The 27,981-nt window shown below is 41.4% G+C and overlaps 1 protein-coding gene across 9 annotated transcripts in view; it reads right to left on the bottom strand.

The window, feature by feature from the left end:
* The window catches only part of apbb2b (amyloid beta (A4) precursor protein-binding, family B, member 2b), a 49,806-nt gene that overhangs the window by 10,201 nt on the left and 11,624 nt on the right, over window positions 1-27,981 (bottom strand). For 6 of the 9 annotated variants that reach the window (XM_056371274.1, XM_056371278.1, XM_056371277.1 and 3 more), the window contains exons 2-13: window positions 22,514-22,601; window positions 21,595-21,661; window positions 18,773-19,849; window positions 12,354-12,598; window positions 11,286-11,417; window positions 10,612-10,683; window positions 9,616-9,666; window positions 8,066-8,151; window positions 7,559-7,619; window positions 4,690-4,836; window positions 3,942-4,069; window positions 55-169 (exon numbers count right to left, since the gene is read on the bottom strand). In XM_056371274.1, coding sequence (XP_056227249.1) covers window positions 55-169; window positions 3,942-4,069; window positions 4,690-4,836; window positions 7,559-7,619; window positions 8,066-8,151; window positions 9,616-9,666; window positions 10,612-10,683; window positions 11,286-11,417; window positions 12,354-12,598; window positions 18,773-19,849; window positions 21,595-21,613 — 2,133 coding nt within the window. In that variant the 5' untranslated portion in view covers window positions 21,614-21,661; window positions 22,514-22,601. Of the gene's footprint in view, window positions 1-54; window positions 170-3,941; window positions 4,070-4,689; window positions 4,837-7,558; window positions 7,620-8,065; window positions 8,152-9,615; window positions 9,667-10,611; window positions 10,684-11,285; window positions 11,418-12,353; window positions 12,599-15,305; window positions 15,671-18,772; window positions 19,850-21,594; window positions 21,662-22,513; window positions 22,602-27,981 lie in introns of those variants that run through there. The other 3 variants (XM_056371279.1, XM_056371281.1, XM_056371282.1) reach the window with 3 other exon arrangements.

Here is a 27,981-nt window from a genome sequence, read left to right as displayed (position 1 = left end):
CCAAATCCAAACTTGGCCTCATGTCCGCAGCCTCCTCCAGCCTGAATCACTCACCCGGGAGCAGATCTCATGCAGACTGGTGGCGATGGCTTTGGCTGGCGTGTCACAGCGGAACACATGACATTTCAGGATCCTGGTGTTTTTATCCCTCGCCACATATGCAAAATCCCTGGGAAAGAGGAAAACACAGGGTTAGTGAAGACACACGGAAAGGAGAAAAACACCAGGGGGATGAAGATAAGAGGAGGGTTTGTTGGGCTATTTTCAGCACAACTTTGAGACAAGAAAGATAAATGATGAAGCAGTTTTGTGTACTTTTGATGTGTGTATGTGCGTGTGAGTGCGTGTCCACTTTTGAGACTGACAGCTCTCGGAGATGACATGAGAGATGAGCTGACCTTTATCAGTCTGATGAATACAGGACACACACACACAGACACACACACACATATACACACACGCATGCAGGTTGATGGACCCCAGAGATCAATAGAGCAGCGTGATGCAAGAGGGAGCTGAACAGAGTGACAGCAGGGAAGAACTTTCCCCTGGGCCCACTGGAGCTGAAAACAATCTAACTCCGCTGAATAGAGGGAATGAAAAGAAGAAGGAAAGTAGACGGAGGGAGAGAGGAATGAAGACATAGAATATTGTGAAGAAGAATTATAGCTGCACCAAATTAAACCAGCACAGCACACATGCACACGCACACACACACACACACACACGATTTACGTCATTCAAAAACACACACAAAAACCAATCTGAATAACTTCCTTCAAGACGTATGCTTCAGTATGCCATGCAATAGGAAACACAGGCCTGAGGGTTAACAAGATTTCTGAGCTGAGACCCTGAGGAGAAACTCTCAACAAAAGATGTATGAGTGTGCATACTTAAAAAAAAAAAATTGCTTGTGGACAGAGACGGACAGAGGAGGTCACCTTCATTTCCTACATCTTTAAGTGTGTGCGCACAATGGTACAGTACATCAAGAGCCAGTTTGAAGACGAGAAAAAAAGGGGCGCAGAGGAAATTAAACAATAAGGAATGACAGAGATGATGGAGAGATACTAGAGGAGGGTCGGGGGATGAAAGGAGAGAATGTGTTTACCTCTCTCTGTGTCCAAGGAAGCAAGGGAGGAAAGGCAGACAGTTAGTAGAAAAAAAAGAGAAAAAAAATCCATTGTACTTGCCCCCTACTGCAGGACAGGAGGTAAGAGTGACAAACAGACCCACTGACACACATAGAGAATTAACCTTGAGTGCCACAGTCATTGCTTATACCGTTTCCATATGTATGTGTGCGTGTGGGGTTGAAGGGGTCAAAGCAGCCCTGCAGGTAATTCTAATGCATACTTAACCTTGAGGTGAAACATATGAAAAAAATGATAGAAAGTGAATGAGGTGCGAAGGGGAGAGAGAGACAGACAGAAAGAGAGAGAGAGAGAAAAGGAGAGAGAGAGAGAAAAGGAGAGAGAGGGGAGGAATAGCAGGACAGAGATGTTCTAGTTGGGCGCAATTAGTTTTAATTGGCCGCTGATGGTTTGTGTTTCCTGGACGAAATGAATGAAATAGGCTGGGAGTTTCTAAAACTGATATACAAAGGAAGTTGCTGAGAGGGGGGAGTGAGAAGAGTAAAGAATATAATGGGAGACATGTGAAACAGTGGGGGAGGAAACTGGCAGTGAACTGCGACTATGTACACGGTAAAGATAAAAGCATAAAGATGAGCACAGAATAAAACACCTAGATGAGGAGGAAAGATAGGAGGCAGAGGGAGGGATGGGGTGGGGGTTGGAGGGGGGTGGGGGGTGGATGGGTATCTAATGTTGAATATAATCTTATCATCATGCAGACGCCCCTGAAAATGTCAAGGTTGCTGTGAGAATCTGTAATCTTCATGGCGATAATGTGTATCGTAGCACATGGGGAGACCACTCCAAGCTTTATCACGGGTGTATCCATAAGAGTGTGCGAGTGTGTGTGACAAAGAAAGAGAGAGAGAGACAGAGATAAAGGGAGAATCCCTGCACCAATCAGGTTTCAAATTCCATAATATTGAAACGTGGCTGCTGCTACTACATCCCTCTAATATCTTCAAAGTGCAACAACCCATAAATAAATAAAAACAAAAACTAATTTCTTCCACTGGTATTTTTGCATTGCTACATACACATTTTAAGTATTTAAAATCTAAACCGGGGGCTGAATTTTAGATGCACATTCAGTACGATGAAGAAAAATATTTTACACTTACATTGTAGTGCTGAACTGCTGCACATTTCATCGTTAGGAGCTTCTCTATATTACAAACAAATACTTTTCCTTTTTTCAAATACCAGAGACTCAGATTAGCACAACCAAACACAAGCAAAGCCACCACACATGCGCCCACATCCGAGTTTTGCACTCCACCTGAGTTCCTGTAATATTTTGAGATACACACCTCACAACAGCTGTAAAATTCAAGCCACAAACTACCTGCTCAGGACAATTCCTACAGACTGAGGCCTGATCATGCTCATCTGTGGCTTCTCTTTCTTTTCCTGCTACTTTATAATAAAACAAAAGTAAAGTAAGATGGAGGTATATAAATATACTCACAGTGGTTGCTTTTCCTATTTTTGTCAGTTAATCCTGTGCATACGGGAGCGTCTTCAGACACTCACACCATCTACTCCTGGTGATACGACATACGTGCACAAACTCCTCAACCTGTCTGCTCCACACCCAGTGAGCACTAACCATACCTCTCCCTCTGGCAGCTTCATACCCCTCTCTCCCTCTCCACTGCCAAAACACCCCTCTCCTCCCCTCCCTCTAACCATCTCCTCTCCTCCCCCTCCTCCCTCTGCTGCAGCTGAGGTATTCCCACTGCTCTCACTCTCCCGATATATGTAGATGATGTGGATGGTAGGAAAAAAACAAAAAGGTTAAGCACTTGGAAAATGCACAGTCGTTTTATCTGACAGCGTGATTGTAAGTTTAAAAACATACTGTAACATACACCACTGCATATACGAGTGTGAGTGAATGAGAGAAGAGAAAGATCCCTGAGGCAACAGAATTCTGCAGTTCTGCTTATACCAAGAGCTTTTAGCATTACCTCTTCTCCTGCCTGCATGTGTGTGTGTGTGTGTGTGTGTCTGTGTGTGTGTGTGTGTGTGTGTGTGTGCATGCATACATGTGCAGCCACATGCCAGCTCTAATTATACAGCATCTACCAACCACTCCAGTCCACATCACCCGGCTGTACCTGATAACCTACATTCAGCATCCTTTCATGCATGCAGCGGGCAGCAGTGCACAGCGCCCCCTGCTGCTTGCCAAGCAGCACCGTCACACTGTGTTTATTTAGAAATTAATTTTAAACTTCATATGTGAAGGAAAGGCCTGTGAAGCTCATTTGTTCTTAGTTTTTCCTTCACATTCTTACACTGAAGAACATCAAAGACAGAAGCAGATCAGCACAGTGACAGTTAAGCCTGCTGTGCTGCGCTACGCTGAGGTGAAAGTGAGGGACCGACAGTCGAGTGGGGTTTTAAAGAGAATAAAGGCCATTCTGCCTCTCATCCTTAATCTTTCAATAGCATCCCTTCATCATCAGTCATTAACTCCTCTCTTCTGTCTGTCACCACACTACCTGTCTGCTGCCCTCAATTGGTACCCTGACCTTTTACTGAGTGTGTGTGTGTGTGTGTGTGTGTGTGTGTGTGATGCACCATTGACTTCCTTTACACCGGTGACTAATCTATCACATTGACTATTCAAAAATTTAAACCTAAACAAGAAAAGGATATTACACCCCAATGAGTCCAGATGATTGGTTAATAACACTGGAATATTTAATAATATTGACACTACAGAAATGTTACAGGTGAGCACAGGGGACTTTATGAATTTTCAAAGAAAAAAAAAAGGTTGTCACGCTGACTAACCTGCCATTGTCCCGGCCAACGCCCCAGACCCGGATGCTTGCGATTGGCTGAGAGTGAAGCACACTGCGGTCCATGGGGTCAACCAGGTTCAGCATATTATTTTCCAGCACCAGGTACATGTCCTTCCCCTGAATACACACAAACACAGACACACAAACACAGACACACACAAATCCTTCAGATCTCATCACACAATCCTTATTTCCCACAGCTCAGGGTGTTACAAAAGAACGTAGTCCTTTAAAGGTCAGGCGATTTTCTTTTTACTTGCCTATAAAGTATAAATGCCTGTGTCTGCATGCAGGGTGCATAAATGTGTGTGTGTGTGTGTGTGTGTGTTATTTGGCTTCGAAGGCCTCTAAATAAATTATCAAACCCTAAAAAGAGGGGGTGGGAGATAAAAGGCTATTGAAAGAGGGATGTTCTCTCTGTTCTGTCGTTTCACATTAAACACAACCACCGCAGAGAGAAGGAAAAGACTTCCTACCATTGCTCTACTTTCCTCTCTTCATTCCTCCCTCCTCCCTCCATGTCTTGACATACATTTCAGAAGACTGTCGCCCCTGCTAACTTCTGTTGCTCTTTCTTTTGCTCCTCCTCCACTCTTTATTCGTCTTCTTAAATCTGTACAAGTACTCCTCCTCCCCAGATCTTTAACTTCCAACAACTACAAACTTGTCATCCTTTATTTGCACCCAAAACAAAATGCATATACACACAAACTGTATGACTGCACTCTCCCTCTCACCTCTCCCCAGATGCCGACAGTGTCTCGGATGTCGTTCTTGCAGTAGGACAGCTGTCTGATGCAGTTGTTAACAGCAACACTGCTCTTTCCAGGAGCCAAGTCCTCTTCAGCCATTTCCACCCATCCCAGAGAGCGCACTGCAAAACACTGAAGGAAACACAAACACACCAAGTGATGACACTGCTACATACAATACAGTACTTAAAAATGTATCACATTTTTGCACACGTATAAGTAGCTATTTGTTTTAGTTTTAGTGTCTACTAGAGACTAGGCACTCTTTGTGTGTGTGACTTTAATAGCAATGCCATTGTGCTTAAAATACACTTGCAGTTTTGAACTTGCAAAAATTCTGAGAGTGAAGCCAAACACTCCACAAACACTAAAAGACAGGTAAACAGATGAAGACAACAAAGCATGTTGGTAGAGAGGAAGAAAGGAAGGAGAGAGACCCATCCATCTGGCCTCATCAAGTATTCATTTGATTTCAGCAGTCCATTCAGACAGCACTCTAAAGACCTGAGATCCAAGATGAAAGAGGTCAGAGAGGGACAAACAAAGACAGAAGTGAGAGACAGAAAAGTGAGTCACTGTCACACTGACCCGTGGTGTCATAGTTTGTTGTGGGAAAAGTGGTTCTCGTATAGAATAAATGTTGAACAGATAACATTCTTTCACTCACACACCAGTGTTCCCGTTGGTAACATTTCTCTGTTAAGCCAAAATATTTTCTGCCATGGCCAAAAAAGAAAAAAAAAGAAAAGATCAATCATCTAAACCCGGGCTCAGACTACAGGAGTTTTAAAATCCTAACCAGTTTTAAAAGTGGTTTGCATCGCACACATAAGGAGAAACAGATATTCCTCTATCTAATCTCAAACATGACCACATTACAAGATTTGACATCAATAGCGCATCATATAATACAGGATATTATTAAGATTATTGTGCCAGAGGCAACATTCATGGAGCAATGTACCACCTCACATGATCTCACATGATTTCATGTAGAAGCAGATGTCTATTCTTCAGGGAGAACTGGAGGTCAGATTTTATCAGTCAGTTTTAATACCTGTCGACAGTAGTATGCTAGCTAATGTTAGCCTCAAGGGCTAGAAATGTTTACCATTGCTTGGCAACACCATCAGCTGCTCTGCAACCAACGTAATCATCTATATTTATCTATATTTTATTCTCTGAAATATCAAACATGTTTGATATTATCAGCGAGACCCGAGTCTGCGAGCAGTTTGAGTGGTTTAAGACTGGATCCTTCTGAGCTCCTCTCATCACCAGATAATTTGAGTCAACATCAATTGAGGGCCTTATCCCCCCACCCAGTCACAGTGACCCCCCCACACCTTGATCCACAGGAAACACTGCATGCATACACACATACACACACACACACACACACACACACTCCAACAGTGCGTCTCTCCATGTTGCTATACATCTGGTGAAAGTTGTGTCACTGATCCAGACCAGCAGGTGGTAGCAGCTGCATGATACACTAACTGTGCAGCCTTGATTATATTCCATCTGAATTATAAAAATGTGTGTATTTTTTTTTTTTTTTTTTTTGCAGGCACTAATTAGAACAAGGATTTTATCCTAATGATTTAAGGGTTGTTTAGTTGAACAGCAGTTGGTGTGTACGGGAGTTTTCTGGTCAGTCTTCTAGCCTTTCATAGATATAAATTGTGATCGACCAGGTCTTCTTTGTATTTAACTCCCTTACTAGATAGAAAGGCACCGTTCCAATCCTGATACTGCAGTGGGCTGTTTGCTGCCATTGATGTGTGTGTCAGAGTGCATTACCCGACCAGATGCCCTGACTGTAGGTCTGTGTTTGTGTCTGGTATTCATCACAATGTCACTGTTGCTAAGGATTGTGAATTTCTGCCAGACAAACACACAGAGGGAAACCGACACTAGACAGCCAAATCAGCACCACGTCATCAAGCCGAGTGCTGGCTTTAAACTCTAATCTGCAATGCTTTAGACCTATTCAGCCATCTGTGGGAACAACACACACACACCTTGGAATGTATTTTAGCCTTCCAGCAATCTGCTGTGGTTTGTGACAGAATGAAATGATTCTGTATCAGGCCAGATAAATAACCTATTTTTCAGTTTAATTAGTTGGATTCCAAATTGAATTTATACCTTGGGCTGACATTTGCTGGTAACAGTACCAGCCCAATGGGCGTGACATTTGTACTGAGTAATATATTTTATTGAGCCGGATCCTTGATTAAACGTTTAAATGTCTCATTTGAATCTTAGGTTTGGATTTTAAAGAGCCCTCAGTAATTAATGCACCAATGTGCAGCATGGAACTGTACTTCTCTGTCTCACCACTGGGGGGCAGTTTTGTTTAGCTCTCACTCTTCCCTCTGAGGCGCATAGACAGCCACCATGATCAACATAAACACCATCAGTAAACAAACAGGCTGAAGACATCAACAGACTAAAACATACATACTCCATCTTTCAAAACAAGAAGCTTTGTCTGCTGAGAATGTTGATTCTATTCCAGTGTTAAAAAGTTGGATTACATAACACATGTATACACAACTGTGACCTGACAAACTTTAGATTCTGCAAAAGATGATGATATAAAAATGAAGGTACTGTGCCAGTCACACACAACATATAGTTCTTTTTAACACTTTACATAAAGGCAACATAAAGAAGTCACAATGACACACAAAGATATTCAAAAATTAATTTTAAACCATTTAAAATTTTAGAAGGTACTGTACACACAATGTTTTCCTAACAGATAAATTGCAATAGCTGCAGAATGATGTGAATTATGAATTATGCTTTGAACTGAATTTAAGCTGTGGTAAAGGCTTTTTACCTTTGCTTCTGGGTCACTGTTGACACTGCTAGACTCTTCTTCTTCCACTGCTGGACGGTTCCTAGGAAAAAAGTTGAAAAGGTTAAGAAAAGTGCAGTTGCGATGGGGTTATAAGATTAGCAGTGTGCCTGTACTATTATTGCAACCATTAGCTGCTTTGTTAACAAGGTTCCCGGCCTGTGTGTGAATTTGCCAAAGCTACAGGCAGTCATTACACTAATGGAGAACATGGAGCCATTTCCTGAGTAGAAGAACTAACTTCCTGCTTTGTCTGATGTTATTTAACTCTAACACTGATTTAACACAAGATTAGAGAAACTAACTAGACAGCACTAGGAGAGAGGCCAAGAGTCAGAGAGAGCTAATGCAGGTGGACAGCAAGAAAGATAAAAAGGAAACAAAAACCTTTTATAGCTAATTGTAAGTGTGGTAGCTCACACAGATCCATGCACAGAGGTAGTGTGAGGTTTGTGTCTGCTTGTGTGTGTGTCTGCACTGGTATTTTACCTTAGCTTGAGTGATGCATAGCGAAGCGTGGCACCCTCAAACTCCTTCAGACTGGGGTCAGGGTTCACTGTGGCTGCCTGCAGGTCCTGGTGCACACAGGTGATATCATTAGAGGGTAAAATGACACCATAATACCTCCTACATCTTTGGCCAGAGGCCTTCCACCTTCAAGCCCCTTCCACACATGTAACCTGTAACATAGTCAGTCATTCTGAAATGACTGAGAATCTGGTGAATCGGCTTTAACTACCTTCTACTACTATTTTTAAAAAGAAATTAAAACCTATCTTTTTAATTTGTCTTTTAATTTGGGGTCATTTTTTTTACTTGTCATTATGGGGTTTTGTTTCATTTGAGTTTTTGACCTTTGTTTTTATTCTTGTCTGTAATGCACTTTGGGCAGCCTCTTTGCATGAAAAGTGCTGCACAAATAAAGTCATGGTTATGATCATAATTATTATCATTCACACACGTGTCTTATATAAAGAAAAACTCAGGTCTGATCCCACAAGATGTCACAAATCCAAACAGATAAAAGCCTTGTCGTCTCCAGTACTTTGTTTTATTTTTAGTTCCTTTATAGTTTTGTGGTCATGCAGTTCAAAGTGACTCAGAACTATTTAAATAACACTTTATTATTGTAAGAGGATATCAAAATCTGATTATTGTTATAACAGCACCAATGTTCACTTATTGTTAGATTTTATTTTCCAACAACATAGCTGGTGAATGCAGATCTGTTTGGCATTTTCAGATGTGGAACTTCGTACTAATACATAAATCTCCACTGTCTCTTTTTGACTGAATTTCTTACTGTGTTTACAACAAACATAGAGCACATCTGGAATTCTCAAAAGAACTGAATAGTTTTCCTGAGAATCTTGGTGCTTTTGTTCCAACTAGAACTGTGGCAGATGTCCAGAAATCTTACCAGGCCATGAACCACCTCACTGCATCTTAAACAAAAATCACTTCAGCTCCTGTTCCAACTCGACACCGATATGTTTAACTGCCATAGCACTCATGGGTTACAGGGCATGTGGGAGAGGGACTAAATAGACAGAAGCCTGGCACGAACCAAATGTAAATATTATGACCCCACACAGTATATGCTCGCATGCATCCAAGTGTGGGCAGAATCCCTTTGCTGGATGGAGAAATGGCACTGGTGTGTTATGTTTAATGGGGCATGCTGCATCAAGGAAAGGAAGTTCGCACACAGTATGTACACACACTCGTGTGTGCAAACACATTCAGATCTGTGCCAGCAGGAAGGAAAGATGAAAATATTTTAGCCACATAAGTAAAGAAAGAAACGACCTGTTGAGAATGTTGCTGCAGCCAAATGACAGATGTTTGGACGTATCAGGCATGACAAAATGCTGTGGTTGAGGCCGTTACATTTCGGTTGAAGCATCAGCCACACATGCTTTTGCCCAGGCAGTGAATTTCTAGTGCATAATGCATAAATGCATAAATGCACACAGTCAAAGAGTGGGTGATGTTAGACCAAGAACAAGACTCATTGACATTGAGTGCATTATACTTGCCTTCCACACCTCACTATCAATCTTTCCGCCAAATTCACTCCACACCTGTTTCTACATAAAGCGTTAAAACACACACGCACACAAAGTGGTGGGTCAAGGATTGAGGGGGTCAAGGGTGGGAAGGGAGCAAGGGAAGAAAGACAGAACAAGGCTGTTAGCTAACTAGCTCACTCCAAACTGAGTGTCTGTTGCAATAAGGAGCAACCCAGCAAAAACATTTCTTAAATGAGAAGCTGTTCATCAAGACTTTAAAATTCTCCAATGTTTCTTGCTCCTATTGAACATTCAGCTCACCACTGAGAATCTACTGATTCTTGATTAGTATAATATGAACAAAACAGCCAGATTACAGACAGTGCTTATTTGAGCAGTGACACTTTTTTGTTGTTTTCACATGGTAGCTCTGACGTGGAGCTTAATTTTAACAACAAAATTCCCATGTCAGAGGAAAGAAAGCCACTAGAAAATAAAGTACCAGTAAAGACAAAATATTAATCAAAATATAAAAAATTGAAATATTAACTATTAAATTTAAACAGATTAATTGGACAGCGTGAAGTCATGAATATGTTGAACTCTAGCCTCAGTGTTTGCAATGTTCCTTGTAATTTTTGCATGAAATAGTGTCTTTGTCTATGAATGCTCACAAACTGTTGTGAGGTTGTGAATTTTTTACTGCGCTTGTCCCTTGTGTGCATTTGGAACCACTGTAACCTCACAGCCATGGTTTTATTTCAGATCAAATGCACTGAAGTACAGAGCCAAAACAAATAAAAACATGTCACTGTCCAAATACTTACTGACTGCACTGTATGTGATACAAGTAGACATACATCAAATATACAGTAATATACACACATACAGATGCTGTAGGTATCTTTTTGTTCCTATCTGTGCCCCACACACACATTTACGCAAAATTTTAAGCATTACTGAAGGCTATTGAGTGGCGGGTGAGGAATACAACACAATGTGGAAAGTTTTGAAGTACCCCACCTTGTCCTCATCGTCGTGATGCTGAGAGCGACACTCTTGATCAGGCACCCCCTGCAGAGATGTGGAGCGAGGCTAAAGGGAGAGAGAGAGCGAGAGACGAGGCATTAAAAAGTGACCAAAATCTGCATAGTGAGAATTTAGAGGACGTATTACGCAACCATGTTTGTCTGTCTGCCATTTCGGCTGTTGTGTCACTGGCTAATACTCGAGCAGTCTGCAGGTCAGTCGCTCCAGATAGATGTGCCACAATCTCATTCTGGCACATCTATCTGTCAACATCAGTCCATTCTCACTGGATCAATATTTTATCTACACCACGCTCCTATCTATAAATCTCCTTTCCTCTCTCCGTTTCCTTCCATCATTCTGCATGATTGACTGATTGATTGACTCTGTGTTCTAGCGTTCCTGTATTCCGGAGCTACACTGGAGTATTGATGGTCCTCTCTCTGTCTCACTGCCTTTGCCAACTTGTCTTGTCTCATATTTCTGCCAGTCTTCCACTCATCTAAGTCAGGACAACAGAACTAAAATATACCATCAGACAAATACATTGTGATGTCTTAAATTCCACATGGAGGCAAAACAACCTGCCTTTTACAAAAGGTACAGGTGAACCTCACACAGTACAGTATGGTACTTCCACAGAAAAACAGGGCTTGTTGGTCACTTACGAAGTAGCAGCTGTTGACAAATCCACATGAGGGGAGGGTGGGCTCATGAGAGGAGAGAGGCTCCACTGAACTGTCGGAGGTGGTGCTGCCCGAGCGAGTTGACGCCCTGAAGAAGACCTCTGCCTGACACGACTACATGCGTACACACACACATGAGCACAGTTATTAGAAACTGTAATTGACTCTTCACAGGCATTAGCAGCTCTTCAGCTCTTCTTCTCTTACGGAGATGGCAGATTTCCCTTGTTCAGACTGATACTGAGCTTGTATATTTCACAGTATTGTTAAGAGTAGCATGATTTGATCTCAAGGTGAGGAAATGTCTCCCCCAGGTGTAGGGTACTTGCCTGGGCATAAATATCAGATCTTATGTTTGTTTCTGTCACAAAATATAATTTATAATGGCAGTTCTTTTTCCAAATCATTCAGAGGTCGTTATAAAATGGTAAAATAACATTAAGCTTTTTAGATCATAGAGAAAACAATACCGCTGGAGGCACTGAGCTCTTCTGCATTTTAAACATATATCAATATCCATGTGTTATTACAGCCACTCATTCATTCTCTGCTGTGTTTGTTGATTGATACTCATCAGAGGTTTAAAATAAACTTTTTCCATCTTCAGCAGTCATAATGACATTATCTAGACTGATGATGAGGATTTTAACTTTCAACTAAACTGTATTACAGTCATAAGACAGTTTATAAATATTGTACATATATATTTCATATTTGCCTTTTGTACAGCATGTGTTTATATTTTAATCTAAGGTTTGACTTCATTATTTTTGGCTTAATTTAAATCTGTGACTCCATTATTTTTCCCATCGTTGGTCCTCATCTCTTTACATTGTGAATGGATTGTCTTCAGTATGTATTCCAACCACAGTTTGAGCCGGACCACTGCCAGAGACACCAACAACTTGCCGGCACTTAGACTGGGTGATCACATTTAAACAGAACTATTACGGATGTAACCAAAGTTAACTGACGGTTAGAGCAAAAACAACAGGTAAGATTCATGTGGAACTTAAAGTATGCATCTCAGTCTGTTGTTCTTTCTCTCACCTCATGGTCAGGAGTGGGTGAGGGGCTGAGTGAGCCCAGAGAGTGTTTACGTGGTGTTGAGACTGTGTGGTTGCCCAAGGCCGGGGTCTCAGTCTGTCCAGGGAGTGCTTGGCGGGTGGCAGGCCTCTCCCACTGGGTGGTGCCTGTAGGAATGTGCCAGTAGTAGATTCCGGCCATGTCTGTGATCTTCTTCCATCCTGGAGGCAGGTCAGGGTCTGTCTGGAACGACTGCTCACTCCAGATATCTGGTGAAAACACACACAAAAACACAAAGTTGTTAAACTGACAGACCTCTTAAATACTTTATTTAGAACTGCATGTATAAACACACCTGTGTGACTGCACACAAACACTGAATATTGATTTTTCTATATGAAAAAATGGCCTCTTTTAAATGGAAGTTAACCCTGCCATGCTCATAAGACTGAGCAATATCAACAGCTGACAGGGATTATCAGCATCTGCTGCAGCTGCCATTTAACAAGCTGTGACCCTCCACAGATAACAACTGAGTAAAACTTGTTGAACACTCTTGTCTTTATGTAACACATCCAAGCACATAGCTGAAACTTTTTCAATTACAGATATAACCCAGGCAACAAACAACTCTGAAATATACACAAAGAAATGTAGACACAAGCATTATTCTCACATTTAGAGCGCTTAAACAGATGTCAGATGCAACCCTAATGAGCTAGCCTAAAGCAGAATCTAAATAAATTAGGCTTTATTCAGCATGACACAAATTACGACTTATTATTATTCTCGGGCTCTAGTAATTATATTAAGTTCTTCTCAGAATCCAGTGTCATACAAATCTGCTCTTTTATTTCCATGGGTGTGTGATCCAATGTGGATTCTTTGGGTTATTGTTTTTTAATCAGCTCAAAACTCAAAATTGATGTCCTAAATAACAGATGTATAATCTGGAAACAGGTGGATGACCAGCTGTCCACAATGATGCCATATAACATATTGTCTCAAATACTCATGGAGATTTGATCTGAGTAAATTTGCTAACATGAGTGAGAAAAACAACTCCCCCTGTTACAAACACAAAAAGTGCTTTCTATGTCAAGTGCTCAAGTTCAATTTAATCACTTACTTAAGATAGAAAGGACAAGGAATAATAATCTTAAAACTAAATTGCTAAATACCTGCACAAACTATTAGGTTGTTCTGGCCCAAAAGGCATGCAGCACTTCATGTAATTTGAAAACCAAATAAAAATTTAAGGGTTGATAAATTTATACATTCTGGCTCAGTATATATGGACTCACATAAAATAAACAGAACACAGAAAGAGCCTATAGAGCAGATGGCAATTACTGTAATTTATTTGACAGTGATAAAATTAGAGAAAATACAGCAGTTACCTTGAAAAAACACACACACACTAACACACACCCTCACAGACTCTGTGCAGAGATGGAATCAGAGTACTTATATCAGTTTCTTCTCTCACTCTTGCACTAAATGTCATGTCATCTGAAGGCTGCAGTTTCCTGGCAGTCAAGCCACCTGAGGCACACACACACACACACACACACAACTATTGATGGCATCTTTGTGTGTGTGAAGTTGATGTAGTGGCAGAGGTAGTAAAGATGAACTGAAACTGCATTAGGTGGTGTAGCAACTCATTAAGGTGATATAAGCTCTGAAGGACTGGTCAGCTGGTGCTGTGTGTATTAGTGAGTGTTTGCGTATTTGTGATTACACAAAGAGTTCTTGAACTGCTGACCATGCTGATGAAACACAGCCCGTGGGCCTGTCGCCATGACAGCAGGCCATATGTCATAATGACGACTGGGTTGGTCCAGATTGAGATGGGATTCAGACGCTTGTGCACAAACACACACACACACACACACACACACACACACAAGCAGATGAGTTATTAAGACTTCAGTTTATTTAATGAAACAGAAATCACAGAAAGCTTAGATAAATGTGCACAATCAGACATCCCTTGGGGCTTAAGACTCTGCTTTAGAGCAGGGAGCTGTGCCTTCTGGGAGTTGCAGTCTTTTATGAGAAAATAAAATAGGTCAGACCCAATAAAACTACAACTGAGAAAACCTGAGAGTCTCTGCTTGAGCAAGAGGGAGAATGGTGACTCAGAGTGTGTGCCAGCATGAGATGAACAGAGTACTGGATGTGGATTAGAGCACATATGTACAAAAGAAAAGAGAGAGAGGGGGACACTGACAGGGACACAGAGAGAGAAGAGAGAGAGAGAGAGAGAGAGAGAGAGAGAGAGAGAGAGAGAGAGAGAGAGAGAAGAGAGAGAGGGGGAGGGGAGAGAGAGAGAGAGAGAGAGAGAGAGAGAGAGAGAGAGAGAGAGAGAGAGGAGAGCTCTGGCTGTTGAAGCGCTCTGGCTAGTTTTGTTTCAGGGCTATATCATGCCTTGAAGTTAGCAGACTCATCCTCAGTAAGTGCTGTGGGAACTAGAATGAAAAGTCTTAGCATGCTGACACTGACGCTAATAGTTAGCATGCTCCTTTGCAGCTCATAGAAATGTGCCATAGCTGAGCTACGTAGCAGTTAGCCTGTCATAGCCTCTGTTAGCATGCAGTTCCATGCCAGAGCAGAGTTGAGCAGAGGGGGAGGGGAGAGCAGTGAGCTCCTGGAGCAAAACACACACACATACACATGTTCTTTCTGACAAATGACACCACACATACACACCATCATGCCTAGACCGGTACACACAAACACTCACAACACATGCACAAATATAGCATGCACAGACCACAGATTCCTATGGCAGATATTTAGAGAGCGATGCCATTACAAACTTCATCCCTGTGTTGGACGAGACACACATATAAACCCATGCTTGTGCACACACACACACAGACCCTTTTACACAGACAGACACACTCAGACACCGTGTCAAACTCTAACCCCACAGTGTAGTTTCCAGCCGACTCCGATAGATGCACCTACCCTCGTAATTGACAATCACAATGGCCAGCATGTAGTCTTTCCCCAGCATCATAGTTAGCTAGCTGCCTCTCATACAGCAAAACCCAGTACTGTAACCAAAGAGAGAACCCCAGACAGAGAGAGAGAAAGAGAGAGAAAGAGAGAGAGGAGAAAGGAGAGAGGGGGGGACACTGCAAGAGACGGGGTGAGGAGAAAGAGAGAGGAGAGAGAGAGAGACAGAGAGAGAAAGGGACATGGAGACACATCGAGGCAGAAAGGCAGGGAAAACATGACGTGAAAAGAGAGCCAGGGAAGAGTGATTAAAAAGAGTGAACAGAGAATGACAGAGGGAGAGACAAGACAGAGGCAGAAAGAAAGATGGTAAAAGAGAAAGAGGGGAAAGAGAGGTTGTGTATTCCCTACAGCTGAGCTATGTTTGCTGTTGTTGTTTCTCCTTCCTCAATTTGGAGCATCAACAACTCAAATAAGCCTGCCCTCCCTTTCCTGTCCTAAAACAAACATTCACTTGGGTTCATGGAAAGAAACAAAAAATTTGGTCCACTCATCCTTCAGCAAATGCCTATGTTTATCATTTTCTCCCTCCTTTCCACCTTTCCTTTAGCCTCTCTTGGTTGTCCTGGCAACCCCCAGATCATCTTTCATTCAGTATCATATCCAGTGGAGGTGCAAGGAGGAGTAGAGACAGAGGGAGACATACAGTGGGACTGATAAAAGGAGGAAAAAATGGCAGGATGCCGATATACTGAGGGTGGGAGTATGTATGAATAAATGGGTGACAGGAATATGGAGAGAAAAAGTGGTCCCACATCAGACTGACCAGAAACACAGTGAATGTCACATGTTGCTTTTCTGCATTCATCCACATTCAACTAATGTTCCCTTGAAATACATGTTGTTGTGTGAGAATGCAAGGGACCTCTTTAAATGACCTTCCTCAACTAAGCGTGCGTGTGTGTGTGTGTGTGTGTGTGTGTGTTTTGCTCCTCTGTGTGAAAGCAGTGTCGTACTGGCCCTCTAACCCGCAACATCCAAATAGGAATCTGACAGACACCTGGGAAAACAACATGGCTTTGTCAATATGAGAGAGAGGCAGACAGGACACAGCAGTATGGACGACTACGACCTAGCTCTCCATAAATCCAACATGAATGATGCTAGTGCCATGATTATCGACTCTTCAGCAAACCCTCTGAGGACAATACGTCTTAACTAAAGACTACAGTACCACTAACGTCTACTTTTTGCCCCCCTTCTTCTGCTCACGGAATAAACACATAGACACTGATCTATTCAAAACATAAAGCCCTCCCATGAGAGAATTATCACTTTGAAATGACACTGCAGACAAGCCGAGATGAATTTCAAAACCAAGTGAGAGAAAATCATGGACCAAAGAACACATGGAAAGCAAATTCTCTTCTAATACTTGTAGAGAAATGAAATACACAGATGCTCACAGCCTTCAACTCGACAGTGAGTCATCAGAGAGCTGGGAGAGAGACATTATGGGAGAAATAAAGCAGCAAAAAGGCTCAGCAGCTCAGAGCAGATTGAGACAGGGGATGGTTTACAGCTGAGCTCATGTTAGAGGCTGGCGCTGTTGAACTAGATGAGATGGATGTGATTCATATGACTTACCAAAAAAATGCACCAGGCTGGGAGTTTTAAGGGCCCAATTAAAATGAAGATCTTTTACATAACGCTGACGAAGAAATACAATGGCTTGGACAGACCTTCTGCAGAGGTTGGCAACAAGCGAGTATAAGTAAGTAAAGGCCCACGACAGAGGTGATGACTCATAGAAATTCTTAAATTAGGTTACAAAATTCACCTCTAATTCATGTTCCACCTTACTGTACGTACTGTGATATGAAACAGTAGAAACAATACAATTATCTTCATCCTCAATGTCATGTAATGACACTGATAAATAATTTGTATGTTAATAAGAAACAATATATTCAGTACTGGGAACCCAGACATTTAATTATTTAAACTTAAGGTATGTTTATATTTTCAGAAATGACAAAACAACGGATTAACTGTACAAGAACTATATTTTATAATAAAGCTGAAATGATTTGTTGCTCAAATGATTTGATTGAAGGTTGATTACAGAAGAATAATCTTATCAGCTTTTTTTTTTTTTGTTTAACATTATTATATTATATATAAACTCAAGGGAAAGAGAGAGAGAGGGAATGACATGCAGCAAAGGACCACGGGTCAGATTCGGACTCAAACCCAGCCCTGCTGCGGTAAGGACTCAGCCGGGACATGGTACGCACTCTACCAGGTGAGCTACTGAGCTTCCCCCATCAGCAGCTATTTCAACAATCCATTAATGTCATTTTCAACCAAACGTTCAAACAAACTATTTGAAGATATCACCTTGGGCTTTAGGAAGTTGTGATGGGTATTTTTTGCATTTTATAGATCAATCAATTGATTAAAAAATAATGATAATGAAAAGTTACAGCCCTATCTTTTATATATATATATATATATATATATATATATATATATATATATATATATATATATATATATATATATATATATATATATATACACACACACACACACATACACATATACAAGTACAGGTATTTGGACAGAGACCACAGAGACCAATTGCTCATTATGATACACTGGGAAAAACATCATACAAATGGGCTTAACAAACATTATAAATGAACAGAAGAATCTCTGTCAGTCTGCTTGTTGCACCAACAGACCTATGGATTGAAATGGGATAAACCACAGCTACAGGTACATATGGAAATATGCTGTAACAATTTTCACTCCATTTTTTTTTTGGCATGATTATCGACTGCTCTCATTTCATTTACTATCCACAGAGCACAAATGTTCATATGCTCAAAAAAGAATAATAGATAAATAAGGGTAGGAAGGGACAGTACAGAAGATTATAGGAAACTAAAGTGGCTCCTGTCTAGAGTATCAACTCTGGTGAAGAGATCAAAGATGCAGAGATAATGGCAGCTAGAGATTTTGTATCAACTCATCAATAGCCTGAAAGCCCTTTCGGCACACACACACACACGCACACACACAGAGGACACAGCTTGAAACTGGACGCAGCTGAACTAGCTTGCTAACCACCCATGAGGTTACAAGGGCATTTCCTGTCCCAGACTCTGGGACTCTGGGAGATTTACTGGAGGCTGGAGTGATTGTTATTCTGTTCCAGCTATGTCTGAGTTCAGCTTATGCACGCACACACACGCATGAACACTGGCTCACCCTAAATGGAAACATGTCATCAGCAGAGAGGACAGTAAAACCACTACGTAGCACACAGGAGAATTAAAAATAAAACCAAAAGAAAAAACACACTGGAGTAGCTCACATACACTCACATGAAACCTGTGGCAAATATCAGTAAATGACATAAACTTTACAATAAGCTATTTGCAGTATGTTTTGCGTGTGCATTTGTGTACCTGTCTCCTCTGGGGAGTTGCTCTCCTGGGACAGGGTGGTCCAACTCAGCTCTTCATCACTTGGGTTCAGATTCTGGATGCGGTTCAAAGCACAGTCTGTCTTTGCGCCGGTCCTTCTGTCCTTCTTCGTCTCTGGAGAGGAGGAGGAAGAGGAGGAGCAGGAGGCCACAGAGAGCAGGGGCGTGTCCTCTGGACTGGCTTGCCGTGGTTGGGAGGGAGGAGGAGGTACAGAAGAGTCCTTGCTTGTTTTGAGGAGCTTGATGTTGGAGTGGAGGTCAGAGATGAGTTCCACGCCTGCAGAAACTTTGTGGTTCTTCATGGGAGACTCACTTTTTATCATCAGTAAAGGCTTCTTCTCCTCGTCTTCCTGCTCCCCCTCCACCACCTCTTCTCCATCTTCCTCAATCTTCATCTTTGACATTATTTCCTTTTCAGACAGAATGCTAATGTCATCACTCTCCTCTGCCTCAACGTTCAAGTCAAAGCCCAAGTCTGTTGTTGTGTTGCCGTTCAGTTTGAGCTCCACAGTCGTGTTAATGTTGCAGTCCACGTCTGATTCAGTTTTCTGCTCAGGCTCTGCGTCAGTGTTGGCGTCTGCGTGCAGTTCGACATCTAACTTAATTACATCATCCTCTCGGTCATTATTGGTGAGAGTGTGACTGTCGTGCTCCTGTGATGTGTTGACATTGAGGTCATCTGCTATAGTCTCTGAATTACATTCCAGATCTATCGAGTCAGGGCCGGTCGTGTTTTTGTTGTGGTCCTGACCAGCTTTACGAAGCTGGTTGACTCCATTCTTGGCTAGTTTGGGATTGTTGGGGGTTGAAGACTGTGATGGGGATGATGATGGTGATGGTGAAGATGGCACTGCTTCTCCAAGGCCCATTGCAGCCTGGATACTGGTAAGTGCATACTTTTTGCGACACTTGGGAGGCGTGGCGGAGCCCTGTTTGATGACATCGCTGCTGAGCAGCTGATTGTGTGAGGAGCGAAGGCTAAGTGAGGTTGGAGGCGTGGCAGCAGGGCCATTACGATTGGTCACATCTACTGACATCATCGTGGCACAAGATGGATCACCTGAAAGAGGAAGAGAGGGAGACCAGACTGAATAAATTTAAATTGACATATGTTAACATGCACACAATACAAGGCAGGATTTAACTTTCAGAAAGCGTGTCCCATTCTATACACAACTATACAACTATTATTATACTAATGGATTTTAATCTAATCTCTTTCTCTTCCTCCTCTCTTTCTGATCATCTATTTGAGCTGCATCAGTGTCTTTAGTCTTTCTTTTGGTGGCTCTAGCTTCTCTCTTGTCTCCATGCTCTATTCTTTCCCTGACCCGACTCCTCCGTTTCACCTCTTTCCACTTAACTAACAACTTAGTTAAAAATAAAATTGCCTGTAATGAGCATCAGATACGTGAGGTTTGTGTTACTCAGTGAATTTATGAATTTAATTTTAATCCCATTGTATGCTGGATCCAAATTCACATCAAAGTCTTTGCTGATTGCCTCAGAGTTTCTTTTCAAGGCTGCTGTATCAGAAAAGCCATCTGAGTGGTAACATAAAAGGTGATGTTTTGTAACATCGGCTGGTAAAAGGTGCAGCAATGTACATTTGTTTCATTGCTCATTTCACTGTTGTTTAGTTCAAGCCATGGATAGGATTGTGTTTCAGTAAGCCTGAAACTTGTCTTTGGACTGCTGCTTCACCTTAGTAATGTTACTGTAACCTGTCTGAGGATCCTGAGGATTAACGTTGTTAACTTGACATCACTAACACTGCTGTTTACACTAGTCCTTTTGGTTTCCAGTGTCTGTTTCTAAGCATGTTCCACTTCAGATGATGTACATTTACGTTAAAGCCAGCGGTCCATGTTCGGAGGCGTTCAAGTTCATCAGTGTGAGTCGTCTCACATTCAGCACTGGTGCTATCATTGCCTGAACATTATTAGACATCGCTGCTAATATGTGCTAGAATTTCCCGCATTATAAGTGTTTCATTTGCGAGAAACAATGAAATTATGTGCAATACCCACATTCCCTCACTGGATTTCAAGCCTTGATCAGACAACAGAAATGTAATTAATCATTCCAAAGCCTTAATCAGACAGAGGTCACCTCAAGTCTACTGAATGCATTAAAATCCCCTCAAAAGATAAGTCTGGTGATATTCGGTATATTCTGTGATATTTTTCAACAAATAACATGAAAATGACCCTTACACATTAATTGATCCTACTACGAAGTTATTGCCTGTGTATCCAAAGCATGATATAGTATATAGCAGTGTTCTTTTGTGCAATGTAAACGCAGTTGCAGAAGGCGAGACATTTCTGTATAACAGTGAACATGAAGGTTTTTTTTGTGTAGATTTCACACTTTTCCAGTGCTGTAAATACTTGGTAGAGCACCTAATCTGTGCCTGAAAATAGTCACCGACAAATGCATTACATCTGAGTAATGTTTGCTAAAAACTACAGTGCCCAACTGTTGTAGGAAAGCCACAGACAGGGAAGGGAAGCTAGAACAGATCGAGAGAGGCTCTAACACATGGTTGGTTTTGTCATTATTATTTGTTTATGATGATGAAAAAAATAGAAGATATTGCCAGGCTTGTCTTTAACATTCTTGAGAGATGTCACTGTGGATTGCAGACTTTCAAAACTACTAGCTAGGAGGATAGGGCATGAAGAGCATGAAGAGGTATGAGCATAGAGGTTGTCATTACAACTAAACACTGAACACAAGTACAGTGTGTGTGTGTGTGTGTGTGTGTGTGTGTGTGTGTGTGTGTGTGTGTGTATTTTGTACCTGACAGGAGGTCAGTCATAGACTGGCGCTGGTCACAGTTCAGGGTTCAGTAGACTCAGCTGCAGATCTGAAAACCACAGAGGTAAAAAAAAGTAAAAGAATGATCAGAAGAAAAATGCAAAGAATCCTGAGTTCTTCTTGGGTTGCCCTCGGAGACCACATTCATCCATGTGGAACCCAACTACAGCTGGTTTCTATGGAGACAACAAGGGGACTCCAAACACCATAGAAATAAAAATGATAGAACATACACTGTGAATCAATATTAAGGAAGAATCAAGGAAGCAATCAATCACTTCCTACGTCATCACCCAGACACTATCGGAGCGGAGCAGAACAAACAACTCCAGCAGTAACAAATGGGACAGGACAAACACTGCAGCCCAGAAATGATTCCTTTGTATTGTTAACTGCCTACACAGAATGTAAACAATCAGCCCCTTCCAACAAGTACATTTTGAACAGGCACCACACGAGTCATACATAATGTTAGGAGGCTGCTGGATATCAAGATGTTAACAGATGTAAACACTGATGTTAACAGACGCAACACTTTTTATCAGTGTCTTCCCTGTTCCACAACAAAGGTGGTACCTAACAGATAGAGGCACCATGGCACGCTGAAGGGTGTTGCTTACCTGGATATGATATTAAGTTTTGTAAGTTTTAAATTCACCCAAACAACAGAAATTGTTGCAAGGAAAACCCTGCTTTAGTCCCTTCAATGTAAATACCATTCCTCTAACATGTCTCAATCTTATCTTGTATTTATAGCAAAGCTTGTAAATTGTGAAAGCCGAACCAGACCTATATTTTCAATGATGACAGGAAGAACAAAAATTTCGAAAAAAAAAAGCTTGGAGGGTTTACAAGATTCTATTTTTATAAAAAACATGTCGACTTTACAGTTGCTACTTACCAGAGAACTACAGATGAGTGCATCCATACTGGTAGTCAGTGGTTCTCTCTTCATCCAATCAGGAGGGCTTTACTGAAGCAGCAGCGTCCTGAGGGAGAGACATACATAAAGTAGGATTAATGAGATGGAGGGAGAGGGAGGGGTGATCAGAGAGGGAAAGAGGACTGCAGGACACCAGAGGGACAAATAATAAAGACACATCAATTATTCACAACCTTGATCAAACATTAATACACAAGGTACGTGTGTTTGTGGGAGGGAGGGAGAGAGAGAGAAAGAGAGAGAGAGAGAGAGAGAGAGAACATAAGGCTCATTTTGTATAGAGCTCATATTTCTTTCTTTGGTGCAGTCTTGCCAACTCTTCACTGACTGGAACCATCATAAACTTAATGCCACAGGAGACTTGTAAACTCCCCCTGCTCTGCTCTCCAACACACACACAAACACACGCACATTACTGCATAATGCAGTCAAGACTTGTGGACAGTTCTCACCAACATGCAACCTCTATGAGAAGTGGAGAGAAAGAAAATAAGCATAGTCAGATTGGACCATAAAGTCCCACTTATCCCTGGCAGAGAGACTGGAAAAAACACCTGGAATGATTTGGGGGAATAAAATTGTAGGAACAGAAAGAAATGTTATCCCCATCACATGGATCTTTTAGCTCAACAGCTGACACTGGCCCTTGCGAAGAGTTAACTCCAAATTATTGGTAATTCTTCAACCTCCTTCAACGTGACCATCTCAAACCAGACAATGCCCTGCAACAAGTATCAGCTGCAGGGATGAAGTCAAAAGTGTGCTGACGGTTGCAAGGACATTCTGACATTTTTTAAATCCATGATGATCAGTAATAAACTGTCATCAGGGTTTGGTAATCAGGCAAATCCTCAAATGGTAATAATAGCCAGTGGGTTTTCAACGTCATTGGCCCAGATAGTGCAACTGGCTGATCAGTGCAATGTTTTAAAGTCAACCATTTGGAGATTTTTTTCTTTCTTAAAGCTCACTTTACCCTACACTAATTCTTCTCATTTGTCTGCATAATGACAAAATACACTGCAGATTTCCTCCTCAACTGCCAACATAAGGACCAAACCCCAACTACTTTTGCTGGCAAGGCTCCTTTTTTCCCTCTGCTTTTCCTTCAGCGACTCTATCTTAAGCCTTGAACACATTTTTGAAGTCTTGAATGACGATGAATAGACTGATCAGCACACACATAGCAACTGCAGATTGTCAGGGATATCTTGTACTTCTGCACTTGTACACATATAGCAGCTGTCTTTGACAAACACATTTTTTCACATTATTCTGAGCATACATGGAGGCCACAAAGCTTGCAGCAGTTGCGAAGTGTGTTGTGATTCGTATGACAAAGGAAGGACAAGAAAGTAAATGCAGCCATAGATTGAGAAAGGCGTTCTAGTCAGTGGACAGTATCTTCTGAACAGAGGGAACCATTTTAGTACTGAATCTATCGGGAGCACTTTGTGAGCTGTTGTTTTCCTGAGTGTCTGAAGGAGAGTTAGTGATTTGCAGTTTGTCACCTTCAATAAATAAGACTGTAATTAGCCTAGCTCTATATTTCTGGCATTTTGCATGCTCAATGACAAAGTGAGATGCTCTTGAATGAACAAGTTAATCAATCTGTCACATTATTTCATATCTTCACTGAGCAGTGGTCCTTTTCGATCACTGGCAGTGCTGGCCACTTAAAGTCAATATTATGAGGCCAGGAAGTTGAAGATTACATTTTCTTTTAAGCTCCGGGCATATGGAAACATCAGGCCATGTATCTACCTTGTAGTGAAGATGTGGGCATTTAGAGATAACATTCGAAGGAACAAAAGAAAGACTAAAATGCAAGTTTTTCTTCCCAACTTCCAAAAACGTACAAAGGTACAATAAACATAAATAAACAATGATTCTCCAGGATTACATAACTTTCACATTTTCACAAAGGTTTATGTAAGTCGCAGTTATGAATAGCACATACTTCTGTAAATACTGAATCATTTGACTTGAGCTGGTAAACGTATAAACATACTGAGGAACAGTTGATCTGCCACAATACAGTGAACCAGTCCTGTACTGAGCCAATTGTGTTTACTGACATAACCGAAGATGAACAACATCTGGTTTGTCTAAAAACACTAGGTGTTAAACAGTGGTAAAAAAAAGTAAACCATCTGAAGTGCAGCTGTATAATTTGAACCTCAGACCAGCTGTACGTATTGTAATGTCTTCTCTTATGGTTTAAAGCCGCACAGAGCTCAAGTTTTTATACTTGCTATGGATAAAAATCTGAAAATAGCAATAAAAATTTTGCATTCTGGGATTAAAATTACACAGCATGTTCGGTTCCTTGAATCCTGCTGCAACAAGTCTACATACCAGGGAATGTGTGTAAGTATTTGTATGGAGGGGTGTCTACACTAAAAATGTATGAATCATTTCCCATGAAAAATTACTGCTGATCTGGTTTTACAGGTAATAGAGGTTGTATTCAGTATTACTACAAGAGTCACTGTGATTCGTCCTCACTGTTGCAAGGACAAACAAATTTAGTACATTTCAGTCAGTGCGCACAATGGGACAGTACCTTTTTTTGTTTTTGCTCTACACTCCAACACACTGGATGTATCATGAAACTAACTATGAGGTTTAGATGCGTTTAATTGTGACAGAGGGTGTTCACATTCATACTAAATGAACAGTATATGCAATTGTAGCACTAACCCTAACACTAACCCTAACCCATAGAGACAATACCTCTATAATCCAACAACATACAGATAAAGTTGATCAGACCAGAAAATAAAATGTCCCTGATTGGTCAAGTCAGTCACTCACCAGCTCAGCATGAGTTTTACTTGCTGACAAAAACCAAGCTGAAAGCATTGACATATTTTTAAGTATTGCAAAAGTCGATGCAGCAGAACCATGGGTATTGTCTTTTTATTCCATATATTATTCCTCTTTTCATCCACAATGCAATGTCACAAGCAATTAATGTAGCCTCAAGCCACTAGCCAGAGATTAGGAGCGGGCTACAGAGGTCTGGGAAGATCACTTCTTTCAAACTCCACACCACCACATTACTTTCACTTTCAAATTTGTGGTCTTCAGACCCAGCTGATGCTCTGTTGGTTTAATCAGATTTAACACAGCACCCTCTGAAGCTACAAAACTCAAAAACAACTTTTTTTCACATATGCACTAGTCCTCTGTAAGACCTGCAAACACAATTTGATGCATAAAATCATTGGAGTTCCTCTTTAGAGTTACCACTTTAACCTCATAGTGATTGTTTCATTGCACGCTGGAGAAGAGCCAAAACAACAAAAAAGTATTACCGTCCAAACACAAACTACAGACTGCACTGAAGCTGCCATATCATTTCTTTCGCCTACAGACAGATGCAAAACACAAGATGTAAAGTTTCCACACTTGGGTGGAGCTACAGCACAGCAGCAGCACAGCAAGTACACGCTAAAAGTGTAACTTTCAATCCCAACTACATCTGGATACGGCTTCAAATTGGGTGCAATGATAGTGATAGCAGTGGCTGTTCTGGATCGGGCCTCAGCGCCCACGAAGGGTTCGCTGCAGTCCTCTGCTGTGGATGAGGGGGTCTACGCTTAATTACAGGGCTCCTCTGTGGGCAGGGCAGCACTGGCACTGACACACAGAGAGACAAACACTCTTTCAGAAACACACACATGAACAGTAAATATGAGGGTGAACCTTCTACATGGACTCCCTTGTAAACAGTTAAATACACACACACACATACACACACACACACACACACACACACACACACACACACACACACACACAAGAAACACATTGGGAGGGTAAGTAATAAGATCTAGGATGTGTCACAGCATGACAGTGACCTTTGACTTCTGACCCACTGGCTAACTCGTGGAGTTTGTGCTGCTGCATGTGTGTGTGTTGTTAGTGTGTGTGCACAAGTGTCATACGTATGTTGGGGGGTCTTGTTCCAGAGAGAATGAAGGAAGCAGCTGCAAACGGTCCACCTCTCTCTCCGTTTCTTTTTACGTGCGCTGTGTGTAACCACTGGCGTATACCAGACACTGGTCTGAGCGAGCCAGAGACAGATTGCTTTTAAATTCGTATGCCAAGTGGATGCCTGCCAACAGTTTGATAGTCCTCTCATCCCTCCTTCCTGCCCATCCCTCTCAAGGTTTCTCGCTATTCCAGTTCCTCTGCTAATCCCACTTGACTTTTACCTCTTTCCTTTATCCCGTTTTCTTGCCCATTTCCTCTCCTCTCCTCCTCTTCTTCTCCTGGCTTCCACCACATTCATCTTCTAGCTCTCGCCCCCTTCCGCTCCCTCTTTTCTTTTGTCTACAAGAGAATTGCTGTCTTTTCTCATTAAAAGTGAAGAAGGTCTGTAAACTCTCATAAAACCACCCTTTTCTCTCTACAACCCTGATTTACAGCTACTCTTCCCCTCCTCTTCTCTTCTCCCCCTCCGCTCGTGAGAAACCCCATCTGTTACCAAAAAAGACTTGACAAGAAAGCAAAACTGTCGCAGCTAGAGGCCCGGTCATCGAAAAACAAAATGGATAGATTCATGTCAACAAAGCAAAGCATGCAGAATGGAAAACGCAACTGGGTGTTTTTCTAACTTTTGGATTAGGATGTGAACTTGTAAGACAGCTGCACAATACCAGGCAAGCTTCCCAGATCTTTCTTGGCTTTATTTTGATTGGCTGAAGAGTAGGCAGGGCCCTCTACATTTAGCTGCAAACTTCTTCCACTACAAGGCTGGGAAGTTAGCACCACTGCTAACCAAAGACATATATTACCATTGCTGGATAGCTCTTCACATTCCAACCACTATGTCAAACTTAATCTTTTCAAATCTATAGCTTACTATATAAAATATAGTGATGCACTTTTGAGAGGCAGTGACTTTTTTTTAATATTCAGCTGCTAGACTCCTCTTTGTCCATCTCTAAATGGCTTAGAACCAGCCTGCATTACAGACTCCCTGTTGTTTTATGTGCCTTTATGCTCACTCTGATCCTCAACTGTGGATTTTTTTTAGATGATCAGAACTACAATTATAAGAAAAGTGGCGACGCAGCATTTTAAATTATGCTTTCAAGCTGTGGGAAACAATCTAAAAAGCGAGTCTATTTTACTTTCAATTAGTTGAGCAACTGGTTCTGTATCCCTTTATTATAATCTTCTTATTATCTAATAAAAATAACTGATGTAATTGTGTACATAGCTTTGCACAAACATTTTTTGTTTTGGTTTTTCTTTTTTCCTTTTTGTAATGCACTGTAAGCCACATTCATACAGAGGTTCTTATATAGGGTATGTTTATTAAGGTTATTTTTAGTAATCTAATATGAAGAGTATGCCATAGCTAAATATTTTACAGCTACAAGCAAATTCATGATGAATGAAAGCTGCTATAG

Source organism: Seriola aureovittata, chromosome 3 (genome assembly GCF_021018895.1).
Source record: "Seriola aureovittata isolate HTS-2021-v1 ecotype China chromosome 3, ASM2101889v1, whole genome shotgun sequence".
Classification (NCBI taxonomy): Eukaryota; Metazoa; Chordata; class Actinopteri; order Carangiformes; family Carangidae; genus Seriola; species Seriola aureovittata.
Note: the sequence above shows the minus strand (reverse complement) of the source record. Positions and strands in the feature narration are given on the sequence as shown.